This window comes from Aspergillus affinis (genome assembly GCF_023601865.1).
Source record: "Aspergillus affinis strain CMG 70 chromosome Unknown NODE_10_length_487445_cov_86_957759, whole genome shotgun sequence".
NCBI classification, from domain to species: domain Eukaryota; kingdom Fungi; phylum Ascomycota; class Eurotiomycetes; order Eurotiales; family Aspergillaceae; genus Aspergillus; species Aspergillus affinis.
In genome coordinates, this window is record NW_026515791.1 from 85,221 (window position 1) to 109,531 (window position 24,311).

The following is a 24,311-nucleotide window of genomic DNA, read 5'->3' on the forward strand; positions in this document are numbered from 1 at the left end:
CTGTAAACAGATAATACACATACCCGGTCCTTAGAATTGAATGTTCGTCTCTGCCTCAGGCACTAAGGCCGCATTACCCCTGAGTCGTGCCGGTCGATCCCCTCGGAATCTCTCCAAACTTCTTTCAGTAGTCTGGCTCAATCGCACTCCTTTGCCGGTTTAGGGAATATGTCAATTTCGGGAACTATCTTGATATATGGGATTGGTTCTAATTTATACCGTTTGCACGAGAGTTCATAACTCCATAACTTCATCGCGGTTCGATCTTGGTACTACTGACTTCATCCGCTTGCCATTTTTATTAGTGGGTGACGTGAGAGATATGGTGGTTTCACATCCCTACTAGAATGAAACCGGACTGTCAGGCCCTATTCCAAGCTTGAAGCATGTGCCGTTTCAAATGTTGAATTATTGCTGTCAACGTGTTTCTGTCCTCGTGGTACATCAGTCTACGCGATATATTCTCCACATGGAAGCTAGATAAGCGACATCCTGACTCCAGTTCTATGTCAAATGGCAACAATGTAGGAGAGGCAGGTCTTTTGGATTGGCTCTATCATCCCGCCACCATGGATTCTAACCACTGGTTGAACCTGATGCCTGTTGTCACTGTGTGTATTGTCTATAGCAATCAAGTTACGTGTGCAGTATAGGTGACCTATACGTGAGAAGCTGAGCATAGAGCTCGTCCTTTGGGTGAATGATATGCCTTCATTATCCAAGTACCCCATTCTTATCGCCCTCCTTGATTGAAACGTTCTATCCAATCTCATCCAGCAACATTCGCCTCCACGTACGCCGTTACCAAGAGACTACTCAACTTAGATGAGCGATGGTGTCCGTCCACCCAAGATTTTATAGATACACTCAACATACTCCCCAGCCGGTCCCAGTGCCTGCATCTTATTCGGCGTATACGCGATAGTCATCCGCCGGTCCAAATCCATCACGCCAATCGATCCGCCTGCCCCAGCCCACCAACACACTCGACCGTTCGACGGCAGGTACGGGGGCCATATATCGGGTGCCGTCAGTGCGAAACCCATGCCAAAGCGGAATGGAAATGCAAGGACTAGGTCGGTGCCCATCGCCTGCTCTTGAAAGATCAAATCGATCGTTTCGGGCTTCAACAGACGTATGCCATCTACTTCGCCGCCTGTTGATATCGCAGAGAGAATGCGCGCAACAGATCGAGCGTTGCCGTGTCCATTACAGGAACCTAACTCGGCGTTCCGCCATTCGGGAGTGTTTGCCATCTCGAATGGGAACATGGGGTTGTTGAGGCATTTGTAGGCGACCGACTTGGTGTCTAGATCGGAGGGCGTTGTGAGGGTGTATCCGATCATGTTTGCGATGCGCGGCCAGTCGGAGGGTTTTGCTCCAATTTGAAAGTCGGCTTCTAATGGCGCTGCGATGTCTTTGTCGACGAACTCTGTCAGCGTCAGTGACGTTACCTGACGGACGAGCTTGCCCAGCAGGAACCCCTGAGTCAGGGATTGATAACCCGACGCTGTGCCGGGCGTCCATGCCGGAGGCTGAGCCGCCAGTTTAGCCGCAGCACTCTCAAAATCATACAAGTCCGATAACTCCATATGCTCGTCCCACGCTGCTAGCCCTGACGTATGAGACATGAGATGGCGCACTTTGACATCTTGTTTGCCGTTCTGAGCGAACTCGGGCCAGTATTTCGAAACTTTCGCATGCGGTTCAAGCAGGCCTCGATCGATCAATATTAACATAGCGAGATTGACTATGTTTTTGGTGGTCGAGAAGACGTTGACGATTGTGTTTTCTTCCCATGCCTCCGATCGCGCTTCGTCGCGATATCCGCCCCAGATGTCGACCACGTTTTTGCCGTCAACGTTAACTGTGATTGAGGCTCCGACTTCGGTTTCGTTGGCGATTTTTTTCTCTAGGATATCACACAGACCTTTGAACTCCGGCTCCCAAGTTCCTTTCACCTGGTCGGGATGATTGTTGCTGTGGCTCATGATTGCAGATAGAGGCTCGGGAAGAATGACGTCAGAGTGTACAATGTATGTATGTCGATGGAAACCCTCCAATTCGAGATAGAAAGCTCTTGTAGTACAGTACTTCTTCGAATATTCTGACTGCTTTTGTATCCTACAACGCCTCCCATGCCCCGCGCGCCGAGACTTCTCGGCTCCAGCATGAGTCGACAAACTTTGGAGATCCCCGGACGGGCTTGACTCAATGGGCCAAAATACGAGGTACCCGAGCCGCAGACGCACGTTTTAGCTCATCGCACTCGTTTCTCTTCATTTCTCACCCAAAGAAATGTGGCTGGAACAGGTAAGCCCTAACGTCTTCGCTGACGCCGATGTGTCACCCATGCCCAGCCATCCAACCCGGAACTCCGGCATATGAGTGCAGGGCCAGAGGCCTGATAGCCACAATTATCCTTAGACATACACTAAGCCAGGACAAGCTCATTGGCATGGTCTCGGATGATTAGTCTTCGGGCGGGCCATATGGGATGGCCTGAGCTTATATCCGGCTGGTGGTTGACCGGCTCGTCGTGTATAAAAGGGTGGGTTTGACTGTGTTTCTGCTCTCATTTCTTTCTCCCAGAATAGTGCCGAAAACAATTCAAACTCGGTCAGCAAATAAAGGTCCAATTACACAATGGCACTCTCATCGTGCAACGTGCTGGCCAACCCATCTTTCGAATCCGGTGTCCTCTCACCCTGGGTGCCAAGTGCAGTCGATGTAGCGCAAATCAGCACCGGCACTCCCGTCTTCGACGGCGAGTATTATCTGTACGTCTTCCACCCTCTCTGTCCCTCTCCGTCTTGTTGAAAACATACAAAATGCTAACCTGTTCGGTGAAAAAAAGAAACCTCGAAACCGCCGTCGGAAACCGCGGCAACGAGATCTCCCAATGCATCAACGGCCTCACCATTGGCGCCAACTACACCTTCAGCATGCAAGTCAGATCCCCCAACTATGCCGCCAACTACTGCAGCGTCCTCGCCTACCGAGGCTCGAACTCCACGTCTGGATTGCTTGCTTCCGAGTTGTTGTTCACCCAAGACGAATGGGTTGAAGTGAAGGGAAGCTATCGGCCGAGGCACTCGAGAGACACGCTTCACGTTGGGGCGAGCTGTACTTTCTCGGGCTCGTCGTATACCGGAAATGTTCTTTTTGATGATATCTTCTTGGGAAGGGAGGAGGAGTGTCAGGTTGTACTGGATTAGTTGGGGGTAGACTAACTGGTTTGGTTTTCTTGTTGGTGTGCTTGCCGAGTCTGGATGTGTGTCAGTCGTGTTAATCATAGATACTTGCTCATGAACACTTTTTCTATCCGTATCGCCGCTGTATGCCGCTATCAGTAGTCAATTACCCGTCTTGACACCTGAGGCCTGCGGGATGGGAAAGTTGGTATCAGCTGACAGCATCATGTGCCGCCGGCCGAGTATGAACCCCCTCTTTTCCCGATCTTCCTCACCTTCCATTGCTGGCCCCTCTCTTTCATCCCCTCTTCGCCCGCCCCCCGTCTCGTCATCATTATCAATCAATCAATCATTGCATCAACTTTGGAGGCACGATACCGCGATGCATTGCGCAGGCGGGGCCCAATTTCATCGGCACTTTTGATGTTGGTCTTTTCCTCCATCCATCAACGACCGCATCAGCAGTCGTTGATGCACGTCATTTCGCAGGGCACTGGAGCCGAACAGTCTCCGACTGCTAGATGCACATTCCTTGTAGGCATAATTCCACCCGTAGGTCAGCTTCGTGCTTCAGATCACTGACTCTGTCGCTTCCCGTGTGAAATAGCAGCATACACGTCCGGAAGACCATGATACCATCGTTGATGGTTGTTGATAGCAAGCTGCAATAATGGTTCAACAATTGGTCTCCTGTTATTCAACTAGTGGCCAATTTTCTTTTTATCATTCACATCTTTGCTTTCGTTTCTTCGGTTTCATCGTAAAGATGAAGGACCTGTTGGGATGGTACTGCGCTTGCGTGGCTTAGTGATGGCGATAGCATTTTGCCTGAGCGAAACGAGCTTCGGTTTTGAGTAAAGTATATCATTGCGATGACCTGTGGTTTTTGTAGCTGAGAACAATTTTCGGCTCTCCCACGGAAAAACTATAGGACGATTTGAATAGCACATAGCTATGCGCGTACTATGCGACCGGCTACACACGGATCGGGAGTGGTGACCGTCGCAATCGGACCAGGATGACGCCAGACAGAAATTCAGCAGGGATGACCTGCACACGTCACCAAAGTAACTGCGTCTGCGCCGAGAGTCGACGTCAACGTTGCAGGCTTTCTTGCATTGCGGCACACCCCCGGTATGATATAACCATGCCTGTAGCTTATGCCGGTAGGATCGTGGTTGCATTTCCGAGTCGAGACTCTCCCAAAAGCCATCAATGATCAGGTTACCCTTCCCAGGGTGGTTAACCGGGAAGGCTGCGCGACGCCCCGGAAATGTTAAAATTAAGTTGAGCGTTGTCATGGTCTGGCGGCATCGTGGCCTTCAATTTCATGGTACCCCGGACAAAGAAACCCAATGAGCTGGGAAATTCATCTATCAGATCGAGAGGGGCGAACCAATCAGAGGCAACCAGCATATCAAAGACGTGGCAGTCCAACATAGCATGGGAGGTTGTTGATCCCTCATTCCTGGTGAACTGTTCATGCTGGCCATGCAGATGTGCATGCAGCTTACTCAGTCTATGCTGGGACTTATGCAGGGATGAGGTCATCGTCCCGGTCGGTGTCGGTCGGGCCGTGGCCACCAGGGAAGATTTTGCATTCCGGCCGTCCAATGTCCGCCAGCGCAATATAATTAGAATCAGCGTTCGTAACAACGACCATTCTCACCCAGACAAGGCTTCTGACTCACTCTCCGAATGGTAAGCGGTGATTGATAATCTTCCCCCCTGATTGGACGCACAGGATGGGTCGTCTTCTGACTTTTCCCTTTTCTTCGTAAAGAACGCCTGCTGCGGCTTTATTTCGGAGCACGGAGTAGTCTCCTCTCCTATTCCTTCCGAGCGGCGTTTGGTGTGGGCTGATCTTTTGGCTTCCATGGCCTGCCTTCTCCACGGAAGTCATCAACTGTCTATCTGTAGTCTGTGTGTGTGGTTGTACATACATACCTCTGCATCTGCATAGTGACCTGTTCATTTTTGGTGTCAACACCACCCTACCAACTGCGTATTCGAATTCGATTTGGTCCTTGATTTTGTAACCCGGCTCTGACTGGTCTTTATATCTCCCCAGCTGTAGGACAGAGTTTGGTGTGTAACTCCGTAATGGCCAGGTGAAGCCATCCCGCAATACCCGCTCATCGTGGCGGCGTCTGCTCCCAGGAAAACAAAAATCAGCTCCGCGGAGATGAAGCCACATCCGCATTCCCGTCCTGTTTGGGGCACAATATAAATACACGCGCCGTTTCTCGTCTTCTGTAGTTTTCTGTTTCTTGTTCAGACTGTAATATTCTCCACGCATTAATCTCACTCAAGAAATCAACTCCACCTGTCGCCATGCCTTTGACACCCGAACAGGTCCAGACCATCAAGGCCACTGTGCCGGTCCTCCAGGTCCACGGCAAGGCCATCACCACTATTTTCTACAAGAACATGCTCGACGCACATCCCGAGCTGAACTCCGTCTTCAACACCCCCAACCAAGTCAATGGCCACCAGCCGCGAGCCCTCGCCGGCGCGCTGTTCGCCTACGCCTCCTACATCGACGACCTGGGCGTGCTCTCGCCCGCCGTGGAACTGATCTGCCACAAGCACGCCTCCCTCTACATCAAGCCCGAGCAGTACGAGATCGTCGGCAAGTACCTCCTCGAGGCCATGGGCGAGGTGCTCGGCGACGCCCTCACGCCCGCCATCCACGAAGCCTGGGCCGCCGCCTACTGGCAACTCGCCAACCTCATGATCGGCCGCGAGGCCCAACTCTACCAGGAAGCCAACGGCTGGACCGACTTCCGCGAATTCCGCATCGCCAAGAAGATCCCCGAGTCCTCGGAGATCACCTCCTTCCACCTCGCCCCCGTCGACGGCAAGCCCCTCCCCTCCTTCCGCCCCGGCCAGTACATCTCCATCCAGGTGTTCGTGCCCGAGCTCAAGTACCCACAAGCGCGCCAGTACTCGCTCTCCGATAAGCCGGAGCCCGACCACTACCGCATCAGCGTGAAGCGGGAATCCGGGCTCAATCCCGCGCAGCCCGGCGCCGCCAAGCACCCGGGGTACGTGTCCAACATCCTGCACGACCAGATCAAGGAGGGCGACATCGTCAAGCTGTCCCACCCCTTCGGCGACTTCTACCTGCAAGATGCCGAGGCCACCAACCCGATCGTTCTCCTCGCCGCCGGTGTCGGCCTCACCCCTCTCACCTCCATCCTGAACACCCTGACCGCCACGTCCTCGCAGCGGAAGATCCACTTCGTGCACGGCGCGCGCACCTCCGCCGCCCGACCCTTCCGTCCACACATCCAGTCGCTGGCCGAGAAGTTCCCCAACTTCCACGCTACGTTCTTCACGAGCCATCCCTCCGCCGAGGAGACGCAGGGCACGGACTTCGACCACGCCGGGCGGATCGATCTGACCACGCTAGACGCAGAGAAGGATCTGTTCCTGGACGACCAGAAGACCGAGTACTATATCTGCGGCCCGGAGGGTTTCATGGGCGCCATGAAGGCCGGGTTGGTCGCGAAGGGCGTCAGCGATGATCGCATCAAGATGGAGTTGTTTGGTACGGGCGGCGTTCCTTCTGCATAGATGTCATTCCTATGAGTATCGCGTTGTATTGCATTGGCTTCGATTGTGCGATAGGGTGGTTGGGGTAATTGTTGTGGCATAGATCTCTGCTCTTATATATTACGAATTATGATTCCATTTGCCGTTCATTGTTTTTATGTGCTATTAATCTGCTAGGAACATAGTGTGATGACGTAGGTGGGAAGCTTCTGGTTGGAAGTGCCTGAATGAGTGAATATAGCCTAAATGCATCCCGCGCTGAAGAATCGATCCCGAATTAGTCTAGTCAGGCACATCTATTTTTGCGTGGAAGAGGAGACGGATTTAGGCGATAAAGCCATCCCTTCTATATTCCAAACTGTTTGACTTCATGTCGACATACCCTGTTGGTGGAGCTATTGAAGGATGAACGTTGTCTGTCTGTGGGGAATGGGGATCAATCCCGGGGAAGGGGGAGGTCGTGTGGGTTGGGGATCGCATTTTCCAGTTACGTGAGTCTGGTTGGTCGCGATTGTAATACGTGGGGTGGTGCTTGTGTGTTAAGTTTGATCTAACGAGGATATGTCTGGGAACTGGGGTAGAGGGTTCTGTTGAAGTGGATGACCGTGAAAGCGGAGATCGAGATGTGCTTATGAGTGGCTGGGGATGACGATTCAGTTTTAATCCCAGAGGTAAAATTGTCTCTTGGGTCTGAATATAGGGAGGTAAGATCTAAATTTCGGTCCAAGATTCACGATAGGGGTGAAATACTGTTTTCGCTACTGGGTTGTGGATCACTGAGGATAGGTAGAATCTGAAATGATATCTTGACTCTGTACAGCCGATGTTTATTATTCAATAGTTCTTGTCTACCCTAGCGGCGTATGTATATATCTTTTAAAATGTACACATCGAAGGAAATCATGAGTATGTACACACATGTGATTCCAAAAAAAAAAAAAACCCCCTCTACTTAATCCCGTAGGTAAATTTAAGCAGAGCAGCCGGAGCCAGCACCGTCCTCGTTGAAGGAGGTGTCCTTGTTGATCTTGAGGGCCTTGGCGGTCCAGGTCTTGCCGCCATCGGAGGTGGTCAGACCGTCCGAGCTGCCATCAACGAAGGACAGGGTCTCGCCGAAGTTGGGGTCCTTGCCGTCAAGTTCGATGGTAACGTCGCTCCAGGTGTAGGCGTCCATGAGACCGCAGGTGTTCAGATAGCACTCGTTGCTGGAGTAGATGTACTTGGGGGTGACGGACTTGTCATCGGACTGCTTCGAGACGGTCTTGCCGTCGATGACAACTTCCTGGTTGATCTTGTCGCCCTCGACGGAGACTGCGGGAGTGATTTCATTAGTTTGGGCCGAGATAAGATGGAGGGGAACAAAAACGGTGTGTACGTACTAGTGAAGTCGATCTTCGAGCCGTTGGGAACGGTGACATAGGGTTGCTGGACCTGGCCGGCTGTTTTTGTATGTTAGTTAATTTACCCTGCTGTAATATTTCTTTCCCAGGTCTAGAGATGCTCACACAAGTGGTAGGTGCTAGTAGCAACACACCACTCCTTATCGGTGGCAGGGCAGCCCCTATAAAGTATTAGCATGCGCCCACAAAGTTAAATGGAAAGATTTCAAACATACTGGGCCTCCTGGTCGGGCGACCAGTTCAGCAAAGGCTGGAACAGATCCGCGGACTGATCCGACATGCTGGCGGAGACACCGACCCAGATGGACAACCAAGGGGCCTCGTCCTTGGTCTGCTTGACGCCGCAGGGCACAGACGGGGTCTCAAGGGAGTAGGTGGCCTTGGTGATGGAGACATCGTCGCTGGTAGGGCCCAGGACGAACATGTTTCCGAAGTGCCAGTCGTCGTACATGCCGGCGGCGGCGGGGGCGGCCAGAGCCAAAGCCGTGGGGATGAGGTCGAAGGAACGCATATTGGCTGGAATGTGGTGATTATGCAGGCCGGCTGCGAGAGAAAGTAAATCGAAAGAATGGAACTTTAGTTGAAGGAAAAGAGTGACAGATCCGTGGTTCTTCTCTCAACCTTCTCGAGGTGAAGAGTCGGAGTATTTAAGTCTGGCAATTCTCCGGGTGGGTCAGCCCTAACCAGGAGGTTAAAACGAAAGTGGAACACTGGGAAGGGTTTCCCTAGTGGAGCATGCGAGACAAGCTCTGATATTCGGGATTTAGTCCGGGTACTGATTGAGCGGATTGGTCCGTTGGTGAGACGCTGGGGACAGGGCCCAGCGGTTCTATTAAGATTAATGTGCCGATGTTGAGTTAGGGGTGCTGATCCGTTTGAGCTTGATGGGGACGGGTATTTTCCTGGTTTAGTGTGGGTGCTGGTCCAGAGCATCCTACGGCTTTATACCGCATTAGTTAAAAATTACGAGCAGTGTCCGACATTGGCGTGGGCGATTGGGTGATAGAATTAGCATTAAGCATGGCATCTCCTCCGTATATGTCTGTCCGAAATTGACACGGAGTATAATCGATCGATTATGCTGTTCTTGACCGTTGACGGAAGGTGGGTAGCTACCAGAAGTGGGGAGTATTCGGGTCTTTCGAGTCTCGTGGATGAAAAGGGGTTGATTCAACATAACTTCTGATTTCTCAAATCCCCATATGGGATTTCGGAGCTCGCTCCTTTAACCCGGAAAAGAATGAATCGTCTCCAGTCCCATTCCTTCACTTGCTGATTGGTGGACAAAGTAAACAAGTCCCGTGACGGGTTTTATCGGGCCCCCAATTGACCATTTCGAAAATCCCCTCTAGACAAAGTTGTCGACCCAGGTGTAGTATGACATCGCCAGCCTCATGGTGGAAAATTTCGCCAACGACGATGTTCTCGAAATGAATCATGGACATTTCCCCGGTATATTTGGAAGAGGCAGCATCAGCTTGATTAAGGGGAGTCACTTTCTCGGAGTACACCCTTTTTCGCTCATAGAGGGAATTCTTTTGGCCTGTCGACGTTGGTTTGGGCTACTCGTGCTATCGGCTTCATCGCCCATGGTAATCACTGCGTCCAGTTCCGGTACAGCCTCATATCGAGGTGAAATTGAGTCGAGATGTTTCTTATTCGCCGTCCAGAATGCCATCCAATTAGATTGAATGGTTTCCTGCTCTGTCCGTCTTAAGATAAACTCCCAAGGCGCGGAGAACTTCATGCAGATATCCGGAAATCATTGAAAAATTCGGGTAACCATGCCAGTAATAGTGTTCTTGAATCCGGTCTTATGGTTTACGCCGGCGGCATTAGAGGTGATTCTTTCTTGACCAGCAGCGCTGTTCAGATTCTCTACTGCGGATGTAATCCAATCGTTGTTGGCTTCGATGAACTTGAACCAACGGTCGATATTTACGTAGTTCTTGCGAAGATCGTACATCACTTGGTTTCCACGCAGGACACCCCACATCGCAATGTCGGCTAACGTTACAGAGTATCCGACAATGTATGAACGGAGCGTGAGATGCGATTCAAGTTCATTGATGGGCTGCTCCAGACATTTGAAATCCGATACAGACAGGTGCTTAGATCGGTGGAGCCATTCATTGATCTGCACTCATGAGCAGGATATCTGAGTAAGGATGGGGAGTCACCTACATGTAGCTCATCTGATGGTGATAAATCCAGAATGTTTAACAAATAATACATGATTGCTCCGTTGACTATTAGCTTCCCTTTGCAGGTCGTTAGATGTACACTCTCGCCATCGCTTAGTGATTCAACGTCCTCATATTCAATACGAAGAGTCGGAATGTGACACCTGTGTGAGACATATATTGAACCGAGAACAACTGGGAGAATAGAAGCTAGATTTGCCCTTGAAGCGACGGTAAGGGTCGCCATATCTGACGAGACACTGTCAAAGTTGAAGTTTGAACTTGCGCAGGGTCAGCCGTCAGATATCCGTTGGAGCGGGGAAGACGTGGAATCCTCTGGTAAACTCCACGCTAACCTTAATTGAGAACCACTCTCATTGTTTGTCCAGCATAGCCTCCGCCCATGCGTCAGCAGTCTCTGGGCATGTTTTAACAAGGAGAGTGCTATTACACATCACTTTCCTTGCACTCAGTGCGGACGCAATTCCTCACAGATGATCAAATTAATGGAGAGAACGATAGCATTGGACACTAGTGTTCCGAGATCGTTCGAAACGGTCCTAATTCTCGAAAATCGACGACCACTATGGAGGAGTATACCAACATTTTCAGCAGAATTCTTGCACGGAAGGTCATTCCCGCAAGCTCTGACTCCGCTGACAGGGAACATATGCTCAGAAATGCAGCCGTCTTAATTCTCAAACTGACCAACAGTCCCTTAATCAATACACAACACACGGTAGGGGGATGGGGCTGTGTGCTGGTGCCAAGGAATCCTATCCATTCGCGTTCACGGAGTAGGCTCGATCAGACTTGCTTCCCGCCTAGTCTCCACTTGAAGTTGCCAACTAATTCAGAAAGGCTCTGAGTGGGAAGCGACCAGGAAGGAAAGAAGCAAAACTGCCTAGGTTCGTATCCCGGCTGGTGTGGCTTGCAAGTCTGTTGAACCTACTTAGACCGTTATCGAGACAATCGAAGGCATCATTTCCATACATTCTCCGGCCTACGGAGTACAATCTCAAATATCCGCTGGGATAACTAATGATCGACTCCGAATTCAGATCGTCATAGGAGAACATATGGTGCCCTGATAGACCGACTGGCGCCTCAGCGAGGCACAAGTTTTTGCCACCCGGTGCAATCTAAGTAGCTCGCCTACTTTGTAAATTGATCCCACAAGTTCTTTGTCCCTTGTGTGAATTGCGATGAGATATCGTAGCTCGTCCCAGATTCCCGTGAAAGAGAGAAAATGTTCGGCCCACTCAGTACCTGCGTGTGGATACCTGCTCTTTCAAGCTCACGTCCTAGAGGTTGAGATGGATTGGTGTTTTTTTCAGCAAATGCAACTTTAGACCCACCTTTCTGGCAGCGAAGAACCCTGTGATAACCTTTCGATTTACCACATAATGTACCTAGATACCAGCACGTTCTTTGATACTTGCAGCAGCTCTTGAGAATAACCCACAGTCGTACTCGCGGGTATACTTCAGCTGGGCTTGCTTCTTCTGCCAAGGGACAATTTTGCCTTGCTGCCTACGACAGTATGAAGCCACTTGGGTCCTTTATCATGTCCTGTGTATTGGGCCGTAGGCGACGATAAAATGGATAGAGCCTTACCAGTGGCTGGGTGTGAATCTAACAGTATCAGACCACTCACATTTTCGCGGGGTGGCTGGGCTTCTACGGCAAGACTCGGCTCAGCCTCGAAGCATAGTGAAGCGCGTAAAATACGATCTCTCCAATTATCTTCGACATTCAGTATTTTCTGTGGCGTAGCAGTCTTCTATATCTTTCCAGATGAGCCAGGTACTAAACTCGCCGCAGAAAAAGCAATTGTGTCGCATCTAATAAAAGGATGCGGAATCACAAAGCTCAGTATGCGTAACTTCCCGAGGAGCTTCATTGGTTTTACCACTCCATCACAATTTCTGTAATTGAAGGTTACTATTATGTCCCATCATTCTTTCTCAGAATGTTTTGTTCCCACTTATTTTGCCGGTCCATGTAACCAGAGTGTGATTCGAAACACGGATGGCAGTGTGTTGTATAATGCTACTACACCCTACATTGGACCTCCTGCCGCTAGTTTTTATAGTATTCAAAATGCAAATGGGACAGTTTATATAATGCTACCAAGTTGTGCATGTGGGTGGTTCCTTTTGACGCGGACCCTGATATCGTGAGTATACCGACATATCTACATGTGGCAATAGTCTAATTCATTGAGACAGGCTGATTTGGGAGTAAGTGGTTTAATCTTGTTTCTCTTCCAGTCAATAGGCCATTGCTACAAGCTACATAAGTATACTATGGAAGACAGACGGATAGAGATAGAGCCAGCGTCATTGGAATAGCATCACTGATGATGGACTAGGTTATTTTAGCCTTTTTAATATTCTCCTGGTTCAGCTTCGTCACCACCATATTCACGATCTTCTTCGTGCAGAGAAGCGCAGTGGAGGACCTTTTAAATGAATTCGACCATATTCTCATCAAATATGCTTCTATCCTCCGAAGGTTACTTCTTCGCTGGAAAAATAGCCAATATCCAAGCCCCGGTATCTCGAAAGAAGCATGCTGCCGGGGACTCATGCTGAGCACCAAGTCATGTCATAATATCACTTTGAAATAACATGTACATTGGCCTGGTTGGCCTACGCCGCTCATGACACCATTATTGTCGCCGCCCTCAACTACATCCGCGCCTATCCCGAGATGAGATGGTGGCGATCCCTCTGGATATCTGCTCTTTTTCCTATGCTTTTCGTATCACAACTGGTGACCTTTCATGACAAGTTTCTTCTCATATGGGGTAACAGCATCCAGTGTATCTGGAATGACATGGACTCTGGATACCCGCGCGTCAGTCTTTTCCTTTTAGTGGTTCTGACCCTCATGACATATGGCTATATCAACACGATGTATTCGCTTTACCCTGAATATTTGTCATGGGTTGACGATTTGGAAGCTACGTCGGTTGGGCGTTCAGGTCACCGGGAATACTCTATTTGATCGTGAGGAGCAGATACGAGGCAAGCCCTCGGCCATGGAAATGGCTGTGGTTTCCAATCAAGATCTTCACATTTGTATTGTTCGTTCTTTTCTTTTCGATTTATCAGAATGTGGGCTCGACGCTCTTCTCCACCATTCGACTTTACATTGTTCTCGTCTGGGGTACTATGTACCTCGTCCATCTTAGGGGCCAAGTCTCTCAGGAAGGGCTACAAGGGAGCGAGAACGATTTGGGCTTCGGTCAGATACTCCCCGCTGTTCTTCTCGCATTAATTTTCTTTGGTATTGGAGAGGTTTATCATCGTTAGTCACTTTGACCCCGGTCGACTACATTGTCCCAACTAACTCGGAACTAGGCGATTTCTTGAACTCGAAGACCGAGATCGATAGCTCAACTGAAGAGACGCAATTGACGAGGAGTGATACTTTGAGTAAGGCAAATGTCAAAGCGACAGACTCACTGACCTCCCTTGAAGAATCGTTACTTGGTTTAACTCTCTATAAACTCTTTCTTGTGATTTCGGCTGCGATGATGCTTGCCTGGTTCACGAAGCTTGCTGTTGTTGATGGTTATGTATTCTAGTCAACATCTTGTATTGTCGTATCCTGTATATTTTCATTATCGTCTCATTTTTATCTTCATATTTTGATATCATCATCAATCCTACGTCTAAGGGACATCCGACCAAATATATAGATTGAATGACCGGGACATTCTGTAAAAAATGCAGGCGGCTTGATGAGTCCCTTTCGTTGAGTGTTCTTTAAGAGAGTACAGTATGATTGTGTACACTAATGAAGCCGAACAAAATCAATCGTAGATAAGTTGTGCTGTCGCTGCTGCAAGCCTGAAAAGACATTAAAGTGCATAAATTTATGTCACTTTCATACACCCTTGGCGCACTAACCGCATTTGTACACCCCAAAAGGGAAACGTCCCAAAGGAGCGACCGAAAGGGGCTCTCCGAGTTCGCCCAAAACGAATCTCCGTCACTCGAAACTCGCAAAAAGTTATTGAGGTAATTCCTAAAGAAGACTCGATGCTCGATTACCCAAAAGTCTCATTTGAAATCAACAATGATCAATAACAATTTCCATCTGGCAAGGCGGATTCAACATGATTTGTCATCTACGAAAATGATGTAAGGAGCCATTCGGAGTCAGTTCCACACAGCCAAAGAACCATCTTGACAACAAGTATATATAGAGGTTGGTATCCGGTCTTTGGGATTTGAAAATCGTCAACAATTGATACAATCCCAGATATATTCAACCAAAAGTCCAAAAAAAAATTCCAACCTTCGTCCAGACCACAGAAGTCCGAAGTCCAAAACGCACCAACCAACCACAATGTCGAAAATCGGTGTCTTCCCCGCCGCCGGTGGCTTGGGTACCAGCATCATCAACCACCTGGCCAAAATTGTCCCCGCGTCACAATTGATTCTCATCGCTCGCAAACCTGAGAATCTCGATACGTTCAAGCAGAAAGGAGCCACGATTCGGCGTGCGGATTATGAGGACCCGACTTCTCTGGAGGGCGTGTTCGAGGGGGTGGACGTGCTGATGCTCATCTCGTACGCGTCGTTTGAGATCGATTTTCGGGTCAACGTATGTATCATCATGTTTCCGTGATCGGTTTTTCCGTTTTCACAGCCTGCAAGTGAATTCTGGGTCGGATCAGCAAGCTAACGATGTATGTCCAGGTCCAACGCCATGCCATTGACCTCGCCCTCCGCGACGGCGTCAAGCACATCTTCTACTCGTCGCTGGGCTTCGGCGGCGATCTAGAAGACGTGAGTGTCGCGCACGTGATGGGCGCCCACCTCGCGACGGAGAAGTACCTCGCGGACCTGCAGGCGCGCACGGCCGACACCTTCACGTACACCTCCATCCGCGAGGGGCTCTACTCCGAGTCGTTCCCCATCTACACCTCGTGGTTCGACCCCGCCGATCCCGTCAGCGAGATTACCATCCCGCATGAGGGGTCCGGGCCCGGTGTCGCGTGGGTGAAGCGCGACGAACTCGGCGAGGCCACCGCGAAGCTGATCGCCTCGTACGTGACCGACCCCGCGGGGTTCGCGCACCTGAACCGAAAACTCCTCCTGTCGGGTCCGCGGGAGCTGTCGCTCAACGAGACCGCCGAGGTGCTGGGCAAGGCGGTGGGACGGCCCGTGCGGATCCGTGAGATCTCGGTCGACGAGTACGTGAGGTTGCCGCAGCACGGGGACAAGCACACCTATCACGGCGTGGACCTGGCGAGGGAGTGGGCGACCGCGTGGGAGGCCATTCGACGAGGGGAGACGGCCGTCGTGTCCCCGCTGCTGGGGGAGATTCTGGGTCGCGAGCCTGAGGGCTTCGAGAAGACGGTGAGCGACTTGACGCGGTAGTTGGGGGCGGTTGGATACATACACACCTGGTGGTGAGGGGCAACTTTTGAGGGTATTCACGATGTTCATTCTATCTTTTAATAAATTAATTTTCCCACCATGCACCGTGCCCACGCGGTCACTGTACATCGACGTCATCCCGTCAGCCCTCTCTTCCTGAGCCCATCCATCGTGGAATCCTGAAGATCTACCGAGCCCCGTCTTCTTCCTGGAGGCCCCTCCTCAGCTCCTCGCTCCCAAGGCCGATTATCCGCCGTCCGGCCGCAACGCAGCGGGAATAATCATACCCGGGCTGAGTCAAGCCAAAATCAGGGACCGTATCCACGCAACCCAGTAGCTTCCCGTACCCTTAAGCGTACCGTAGTGCATCCGTCCGTAGCCTGCCTTAGGTGCCGACCACGCTTGGATCTGGGGAACAGTGGTGGTCAGAGCTTTATCGTGGACCTGAATCTCCTTCCCTCCCAGTCGATTTGCCCAATCGGGGATTTTTGAAAATATTTTCCCATGATCATCCCTCCTTCATCCTGTCCCTGGCAGATCCTAGCTCGGGCAGACCACTCGGCGAATCTCCCCCCGCCAACGTTCCATGCAGACTTTTCCCTCTCTCATTCTGCATACTCGATCGGGGGGGATTTTTCCCGCAGTCTGCAGAGAGAAGGTTACCCCGCGGATGGGCAGGTGCTGTACTGCACCCTAGAACAAAAAGAATCAACAAGGAAAATACCCCTCCCCGGTGAGGTGGCAACGCGGCTTGCCGTCAACATGAGACGATCATCGGGAGAATGAGGATGCAGGTCATTGTGGTGACTATCCGGAAGCTGAAAAGCCGTGGACTGGGACTGGGCTGGGCTCGGCGGGGCGTTCCGATGCGACTTGTTTTTTGGCCTGCCTGCACCAGGCCCAGCAAGTCCGCACCGTGCTTATGTACGCACTACGCAGAATATGCAGGTCAGCATTGGTTAGTTTCCTAGTGGCTGCGATCGGATTGACGGAAGGCGTTAGTAGCAAACACGGAGTCGGGTTGTCTGAATGGGAAAAGCTAAGAGGTGGCTAACTTGGCCGCCCAATATTATGACGATTATTATTATTTACTTTTAGTTTTTACACGTTAGGGCTGAGCGTGCCTGTGGCCCTTTTACACTCTGGTGTTCCTCATACAGTTGAGAATAGTCGGTTAACGCGTTCCATATACTAATCGGGAAAACCACCCTGTCCTTGCCATTCGAACAATCTCCGAAACCTGACTCGAAGGAATCATTTCGCCCGCTCAGCTGGACATTTCATCTCGTACCTAGACACAGCCTCCTTGTTTTGCCTGTTTCTCGGTCGGATGGCGAATCTCAAGTGCTTCTCTCGGGCGATATGTCAGGTGTGTCGCACATCGAGAACAAGTGAAGCGGGGGGATATATTCTGTATCCTGGCCTTACCGGATCACACCACTGGGTGGCATCGTAGTCAACTCTGGGAGTCCGGCATCCGGACCGGCTTGCAGGACCGTTGGGACGACGGAACCTTAACCCCTAGAGGTTACTTGTCCATGGTCAGTGCTTGCGTCCCGAGCTGGGGGACCACTTAGCATAGGTGGATTAATAGTCTGGTCTCTAGTAAAGTATCGTCGGCTCCGTCTCTCCGTAGGAGGTGGGAAATGGATGGAGAAAATACTCCGTACCACTATCTTGTTCTTTCTAGACGGATCGGGTGTGCTAAACCGTACCTAGCCGCACCACTACGTCGTAGTAGATCGGGATCCGGGCAGGTGGACCTGAACTGACGAAGATGATATTAGCGATGGTTACGAGGCTACGAGGTTGCAGGGTCATTGATGATGTCGAATGTACCAAGGCATAACCAATTTTTGGGGGAAAGTAAGAAAGAAAAAAAAAAAAAAAAAAAAAAAGGGACCGAATCGTAAACACGAGTTGAAACCTGCGCTTCCTTCCGAATTCACTAGATAGGTCACGAGTCATGATGGGAGGCGTCGTGCCTTTCCGATGCGACAGTACTCCGTAGCTAGTTGAGACCAAATGGTGTACGAAGCCGCGTCGTACTGGCCCCTTTCTCTTTTCTCCTTGCTTTCCTGACTGAACTGCTTGAGATATTCTCCGAGTTGACCCTATTCTAATCCCCACAGGGAGATGCCCGATCCACTGCTGGTCTGTGTGTAAATAATAGCTCATCTGTGTCAGACAGCCAGACAGCCATAGTAAAACTGTCCAGTAGGCGATTTTACAAACAGGGAATGTCAGCGCCAATGGATTGTTAATAGGTCCGATGTGATTGGAAGATGTTCGTAATCTGCATTGTACTTTGTTTGATGAAGGGATTCTGCAGCAGTGTTTTGGTTTCCCCCGCTGGCTGGAACATGGAAGACGTGAGAGACTAGAAAGGGGCAAGTCAGAGTTTTCATTCTGTGACATTCGTCGTCTAGTTCTGACGCGGAGAGTCCAGGGTTGCTCAGGGGAGGCCAGATGTGTGCACCAGCATCTACGGAGGGCGGACAGGGACATGGAATAGTATGCCCAAAACGGTAACACAAGGCATGTTCTATTATTTGCGTGGCCATGACGGCAGTGCAGTCTAGCAATACCCACCGGTTGTGTTTACCTACTACGAAGGAGAGAGCGAGTCAGGCAGACGTCACATGGGTATAGAGTATAGAGAACTGAGAAGGTTCTGCATTATTGTGTACTCCGTAGTAGGCAGGCTATGATGCATCACATCTACAGAGTCTCAGGAGAAGGGGATAAAATCACATCCGCGCGTACCAGGCAGGCAGTCCATGGAAAGAATCGGAGCCGAGTCTCGGCCGGAGAGGCTTGGCGGGGCATCGGTTCCGTAAACTTCCCTGCCAACGGTTGTGCATCGATCCATCCCATGGCAGGATCCACCGATCCCGTCCCTCCACGCTGGGAACTTGCTGAACCTGCTGAACTTTTTCCTACTGCTGACTGGCCCGCTGCTTTTCATGACGCCTCTCGTCGGAGCCGGCCGAGTCTGGATGTCTTCCATCCGGCTGGGGTGATCTCGGTTGTGCTTCACCGGACTGGCCTGTCGATGCCTGGAACTGGGAGAGATTGCCTTGCTCACTGCCGTGACTGCTGGCGAAAGTCGAAACAGTCCGGCTGATGATGCTACTTTCGATCATGGAGCATAATCGCGATGGAGACTCCCGACTGATTTCGGATCGTTTGTGACTAACTGACTATTGTTTTTTTTTATTCCGTTTTCTCCTAGTATTCTTTTTTTCATTATAGTTGTTTTTTTTTTTTTGTTTTTTTTTTTTTCCATTATCCTAGTTCCATTACATCACGCGCCTCGGCTGGGGTTCGGCCCTTGACAGCTGCACGGTCTTTATAAGACCCCTCGAGCGTGCTCGATTAAGAATCTTCAGATCCATGGTTCTATTTCGAGAGCTTACCATTCCATTTACTATCACTTCCATAAATATATCCCGCCAACCCCTTGCCACTTGCAATTGTTCTTGCCTGGATATATCAAAACATCATTCCATCCAACCGCACTTCGCCTCCCGCGTCTACCAATCTAATCCAATCTGCTACCCCCTCATCATTCTATGATCATGAGCAGCATGGCATACCCTAGGGCTGATCCCACACCATTCACCCTCGATGACGAAGATCGCATGTATCCAATGCAGCGCACCAACGAGTCCTTCCCCGCTCCCAAGGGTCCCGATCCTTTGTCCAGCAACTGGAACTATGACAGCGCTATCGATCTCTTCTCTCTCAACACCATGTTGCCTGAGCCGTTCCCCATGGAGATGCCCAGTGATATGATGGGCATGAACCCCAAGGATTTCCCTACCGACTTCTTCGCTCCTCCCCCCGATATCAGCGGCTTCACCATCTCCAACCACTCCGGTGAGGATTGTGCTTCGATGTCTTCGGTATGTTCCAGTGCCCCTCTTTCTGTTTCCCCACTCGATCTCCTGATCAAGCTTGGACCTCAGCTAACCTATATGACAACAGGATCTTGAAAGTGATGACCAGTCCTGGTCCCCCACTTACGTTGCTCCCGCCGACCTGCCCAAGTCTATCACCACCTCGTCGAGACCTACCACTCGTCGCAGGACCAACGCTCAGCAAAAGCCCCAGATCACGAATCCTCGCTGGTCCTCCAGCCCCGAAATCACCCCCCAAGAGTACTCGGCTCCTCTCGTCACCTCTCCGCAACCTGCTCCTGCCTCTCCCCCCGCTTCCAACCGCAAGATGACTCGCAGCCTCTCCGGAGACTCGCAATCAAGCACGGGTCCGGCTACCACGACGGGCCGCAACGCTGCCAAGCGAGCCGCCCACAACATCATTGAGAAGCGGTACCGCACAAACATGAACGCCAAGTTCGTATCCCTCGAGAAGGCCATGTGCGGTGGAGTCCAGAAGTCCACAAAGGGCGGATCCGCCTCGTTAAAGAAGTCCGAGATCCTGACCAATGCAATCGCCTACATGCATGAGTTACAGGAAGAGAATAAAGCCATGCAGAAGGAATTGGCTCTGTATAAACAAGGCCTCGTCCCCAATGGGATTTGGAGGCCTACCAAGTAAAAGAGAGATAGAGTGTTGCTTCTTGCTTTCTTGCATCTTTTCTTCTTGGAATACCGTTCCCTTTCATTCTCTGTCATGACCGTTATGCTCTGTATAATATTTTATTCTACTATTCTCTACTAATTGCGTGAGTTTCAAAGACTATCCTATCGAGTTGCTTTGTTGGTGTTGATGGTGAAGGGTGGGGCGAACTCGGTGCATGGGACTTTTGTTATTTCTTTCCATATTACTGTGGATCATTTGATATACCCGGATAAAAAGTTTGGTCTCAGGAATAATCTCGAACTCATTTTCACAATCATTTTATTCAACCAATAATCCCTATACACCAAAAAAATCCCTCTTAATACATATTCTATTGAATGGATACTGCATAGCGGAGCCACCCTCCGAAGGTCCTACCAAGCCTGGAGTACTCCGTAGGTACTAACTAACACACGGACACCAGTTTCCTTGTTTTTTTCCTTCTCGGATAGGTAATTGAATGTACTCCGTAGGCAGGTAATTGCCTCTAGCGTGGTAGGTAGAGTTAGTGACGGAGCAAGTAGATTTCGATGTGGGCAGGTGGACCACTTGCCTTCCTTGGCATAGTCTCGGCCGGCCGGCCTCCTCTGAGGCCCTATTATTAGGTTGACACTTCACACGTGAATTTTCGAGGGGGGAAGGGGCTGGCCTAGACCCGAAGGGATGCGAGAAAAATTGGACCGGTCACGTGAGAGGTACCGGATGGGTTGGAAGGCTCAGTTTTGTTTGTTGCGCTGTTTGCATCTATCATTTGACGGGTTGGCTCTGATGTGATATGTCCCATTCACGGAGGGATGTGCCTAACTGACTAGGGGATATGAGTATACGAAATTGCGAAGATGGAGTTGGCTGGAAGAAGTACGTACGTGCCTAGCCCCTGACATATCCTTTCCCCCTTCATGTGTCTATGATTGACTCTTGTATGGGCTACACAGGTACAGACTAAACAGACTATTGGAAAAATACCTTGCTAGAGCAGAGAACAAAGAAAATACCATGTCCGGAGCATTTCCTACCTATTCCAAACTCAATACCCGTATACCACCTTCATAGTCCGTCCGAGTCCGATCGCGCACGTGCCTATAATTTCCTACATTCCGCCGTTATTGTTATCGTAACGGCGATGGCTGTGTATACCTATATCAAAGAGACATATACATCGGTTCAGGGGCTATCGGTGTTTCTAAAACCGGGGAATTGGATCGAGTTGAAGACAAAGACAAAAAAAGAGGAGAAAGTTTGTCTTGGCTAGGTATACCAGGGTCTGTGCTTGATTATCACTCAAGGACATCTCTCCTATTCTAGCCATACGCCAGAACTCTAGATTGGAATTAGGGAAGTCTCTAGAGACAGATATTCGCTCCTCGAGAATCCCAGAACTGCGGCCTGCCATAGCTTTCTTCCACGTATGAAAAAAACAGGGACCATTAGGAGACATCACGCATGGTCTTTGAGGCGAAGATAATTTAACTTCTGACCCAAGTCGGTATTTGACGTCTCTAACAGAAGATGATACTCGCCTTATCTTGCAGGATTATGTAGCCTTACACAAAGTTTTCAGGGCCGAGGCTTATTATTCCATATGGGGCAGTAGAAGCGCCCATTCGTATGATGTTAGGGGAGGCGGCCTGTTTTCCCACGGACTCACGCAAAGAGATCCAGGAGACGATACGCCCAGGCTCCCGTAGGACATTGCATAGCGGCTTCACGAAATCCAATGTATGCACCTGACTATAGAGCTTTTAACAGAGCTCAGTTGATCTAGAGCTAATTCAGGTCATGCCGATGTAGGGATCCGGGGTTGAGTGTTTACAGCAACAAGGGACTTACGGTGCTGGACGTAGGTTTACACCTGCCTGGTAGCCCACTTGGAATCCATAATTCGTTTACCAGCCCGAGGGTCAATAGCAGGACCAACCAAGTTAGCAAGGTTAAGTTTCATCATCGAACCAGTCACCCAAAGATAGTCAATCTACGAACCGCGTGTCTACTTCCGCTAACCAGGTTTCTGATTATCCTAACGCGTTGAATGACAAGAATTGAGTGCAACACCGAAGGTTAGCGTAATCGGACACCGAACCGCCGGTCCCTCACCGCCGCTTCTTATCAAAACGCTCAATTTTCAACCATTTGATCAAAAACGTGGCAATTCAACAGTATGGAAGGCCTACCTCGAGATAGGAGGCTAGCGCTCGCTACTGAGGCCTTTCAAAAAGCAGTTCTCCTCTAAAAAGGCCTGCGCGGCCGCTTTTGACGTCAAAATAAGCACTCTAAAAGGTCGCTTGAAAGGAATCAAATCGCGCAACGAAACAGAGGCGAATTGCAGAAAGCTCTCTAATAATGACGAATTAGTATTGAAGCGAAAAATTCTCGATATGGACTCTCGTGGATATCCTCTTACTATTGAAAAAGTCCGCTATCTCGCAGAGATCCTCCTTGCCGCGAAATTGAAGCCTTTCGCTCCGAATAACGCCTTTATAAGCTATCGCTGGGTCAACCGATTCATCAACCGCCATGAAGCTGAATTGCAGTCAAAATGCACGAGGAGATACGATTACCAACGAGCGAAATGCGAGGGCCCCAATCTTATAAAACGCTGGTTCGATTTGGTGCAGAATACCATACATAAATATGAAATTCTTGAACCGGATACTTATAATATGGATGAGACGGGCTTTCAAATGGGGGTTGCCTCTACTGCAAAGGTTGTATGCGGCGCAGAATCACGAGAAAGCAATGCAAGATCAGTGCAACCAGGCAATCGAGAATGGGTCACGGCGATCATCACAATCAGCGCCGCAGGCGTTGTTTTACCTCCACAAATCATCTTCGCAGGTAAAATGCAGCAACAGAAGTGGTATGAAGATATTTCCGATGGCTATCAGGTCAGCGTGAGCGAGAATGGATGGACGAATGATAAAGTCGGGTTTGAATGGCTTCAATTTTTCGATAATTTCACTTCTTCAAAAACGGCCGGTCAATATCGCCTTTTACTGCTTGACGGCCACGGGTCCCATTCAACGCTTGAATTCGATCAACTTGCAAAGAGAAAAACATCATTCCTTTATACATGCCGCCTCATTTTTCTCACATATTGCAACCGCTTGATGTGGGCTGTTTTTCGCCGCTAAAAGGCTACTACGGCCGGCGAATTAGCGACGCTATACAGAACATATCGATAAAAGCGATTTTATTAATCACTTCAAGCGTATATACAGTAAGGCCTTCTCTGCGAGCAATATAACAAGCAGTTTCGCCTCTACGGGCCTCATCCCGTACGATCCAGATAAAGTGCTTTCAAAACTGAAGCCTTTGCGATCTTCAACGCCTCCTCCACCTTCAACTTCATCGCCCAACCAGTCCATGTATCTCGGTAAAACGCCCGTGAATTTATATCAACTAAATCATCAAAAAGCGAAGATTCAATCGTTGCAAGAATCGGGATTATCATCGCTTATTGCGGACCAAGCGCTTGAGAAGGTGTATAAAGGCGCGGAGATGGCCATGCAGAACGCCGCCCTGCTTCAACAAGAAATACGCCAGCTTCGCGCGGTAGAACAGTATAAAAAAGGCAAGCAAGCTCTCTATTTCTCGCACTGGTCCTGGTCCCCATGCTGGCTCGAACAACAACTTAGTAGAACAACGTGATAGTTAGATACTACGGAGTACACTCATCCAACTAACCATTGATACAAATCACCGCCTCCTCCGCATGACCCATTTTAGTTATAGCGATAACTGCTATTAACAACTACAATGACGGCCCCCCTGATGGCTGGTGTAAAAATTAGTCCTGTCATGTTTCGTTATCCCTGTTGAAGCAGAGACTCGACTAGCATTTGATCAAAGAAAAATAGGTCATTCCCAGTCATTCCTGCATAATACTAGTCTATTGATACATGTCTATTTGCTCCATCTATAAATCCTTTTTGTGCATTTCTACTCCGTACTTTGTTCGACTTGCTCCCCTACTACGGAGTAATTGGTAGA

The 24,311-nt window shown here is 49.9% G+C and overlaps 8 protein-coding genes across 8 annotated transcripts; 5 read left to right on the plus strand and 3 right to left on the minus strand.

Moving 5' to 3' along the window:
* Window positions 1-821: 821 nt before the first annotated feature.
* KD926_000419 (serine hydrolase domain-containing protein) lies at window positions 822-1,991 on the minus strand (the record flags this gene model as incomplete). The annotated part of the gene is made up of 1 exon (XM_053096320.1): window positions 822-1,991. One exon carries the CDS (start codon window positions 1,989-1,991, stop codon window positions 822-824), a length of 1,170 nt encoding a protein of 389 aa, XP_052959489.1.
* A 655-nt stretch (window positions 1,992-2,646) lies between these two features.
* KD926_000420 (carbohydrate binding domain protein) lies at window positions 2,647-3,218 on the plus strand (the record flags this gene model as incomplete). The annotated part of the gene is made up of 2 exons (XM_053096321.1): window positions 2,647-2,780; window positions 2,858-3,218. 2 exons carry the CDS (start codon window positions 2,647-2,649, stop codon window positions 3,216-3,218), a joined length of 495 nt encoding a protein of 164 aa, XP_052959490.1.
* A 2,310-nt stretch (window positions 3,219-5,528) lies between these two features.
* Window positions 5,529-6,773, plus strand: fhpA (flavohemoprotein; the record flags this gene model as incomplete). Its single annotated transcript, XM_053096322.1, has 1 exon — window positions 5,529-6,773. One exon carries the CDS (start codon window positions 5,529-5,531, stop codon window positions 6,771-6,773), a length of 1,245 nt encoding a protein of 414 aa, XP_052959491.1.
* A 949-nt stretch (window positions 6,774-7,722) lies between these two features.
* KD926_000422 (uncharacterized protein) lies at window positions 7,723-8,663 on the minus strand (the record flags this gene model as incomplete). Its single annotated transcript, XM_053096323.1, has 4 exons — window positions 7,723-8,063; window positions 8,132-8,191; window positions 8,258-8,313; window positions 8,368-8,663. 4 exons carry the CDS (start codon window positions 8,661-8,663, stop codon window positions 7,723-7,725), a joined length of 753 nt encoding a protein of 250 aa, XP_052959492.1.
* A 1,251-nt stretch (window positions 8,664-9,914) lies between these two features.
* Window positions 9,915-10,387, minus strand: KD926_000423 (uncharacterized protein; the record flags this gene model as incomplete). Its single annotated transcript, XM_053096324.1, has 2 exons — window positions 9,915-10,289; window positions 10,337-10,387. The coding sequence occupies 2 exons, from the start codon at window positions 10,385-10,387 to the stop codon at window positions 9,915-9,917; spliced, it is 426 nt and encodes a 141-aa protein (XP_052959493.1).
* A 4,310-nt stretch (window positions 10,388-14,697) lies between these two features.
* KD926_000424 (NAD(P)-binding protein) lies at window positions 14,698-15,734 on the plus strand (the record flags this gene model as incomplete). Its single annotated transcript, XM_053096325.1, has 2 exons — window positions 14,698-14,955; window positions 15,051-15,734. The coding sequence occupies 2 exons, from the start codon at window positions 14,698-14,700 to the stop codon at window positions 15,732-15,734; spliced, it is 942 nt and encodes a 313-aa protein (XP_052959494.1).
* Window positions 15,735-19,309: 3,575 nt separating this feature from the next.
* Window positions 19,310-20,297, plus strand: KD926_000425 (uncharacterized protein; the record flags this gene model as incomplete). The annotated part of the gene is made up of 2 exons (XM_053096326.1): window positions 19,310-19,642; window positions 19,725-20,297. 2 exons carry the CDS (start codon window positions 19,310-19,312, stop codon window positions 20,295-20,297), a joined length of 906 nt encoding a protein of 301 aa, XP_052959495.1.
* Window positions 20,298-22,696: 2,399 nt separating this feature from the next.
* KD926_000426 (uncharacterized protein) lies at window positions 22,697-23,452 on the plus strand (the record flags this gene model as incomplete). The annotated part of the gene is made up of 1 exon (XM_053096327.1): window positions 22,697-23,452. One exon carries the CDS (start codon window positions 22,697-22,699, stop codon window positions 23,450-23,452), a length of 756 nt encoding a protein of 251 aa, XP_052959496.1.
* Between the last annotated feature and the right edge of the window lie 859 nt (window positions 23,453-24,311).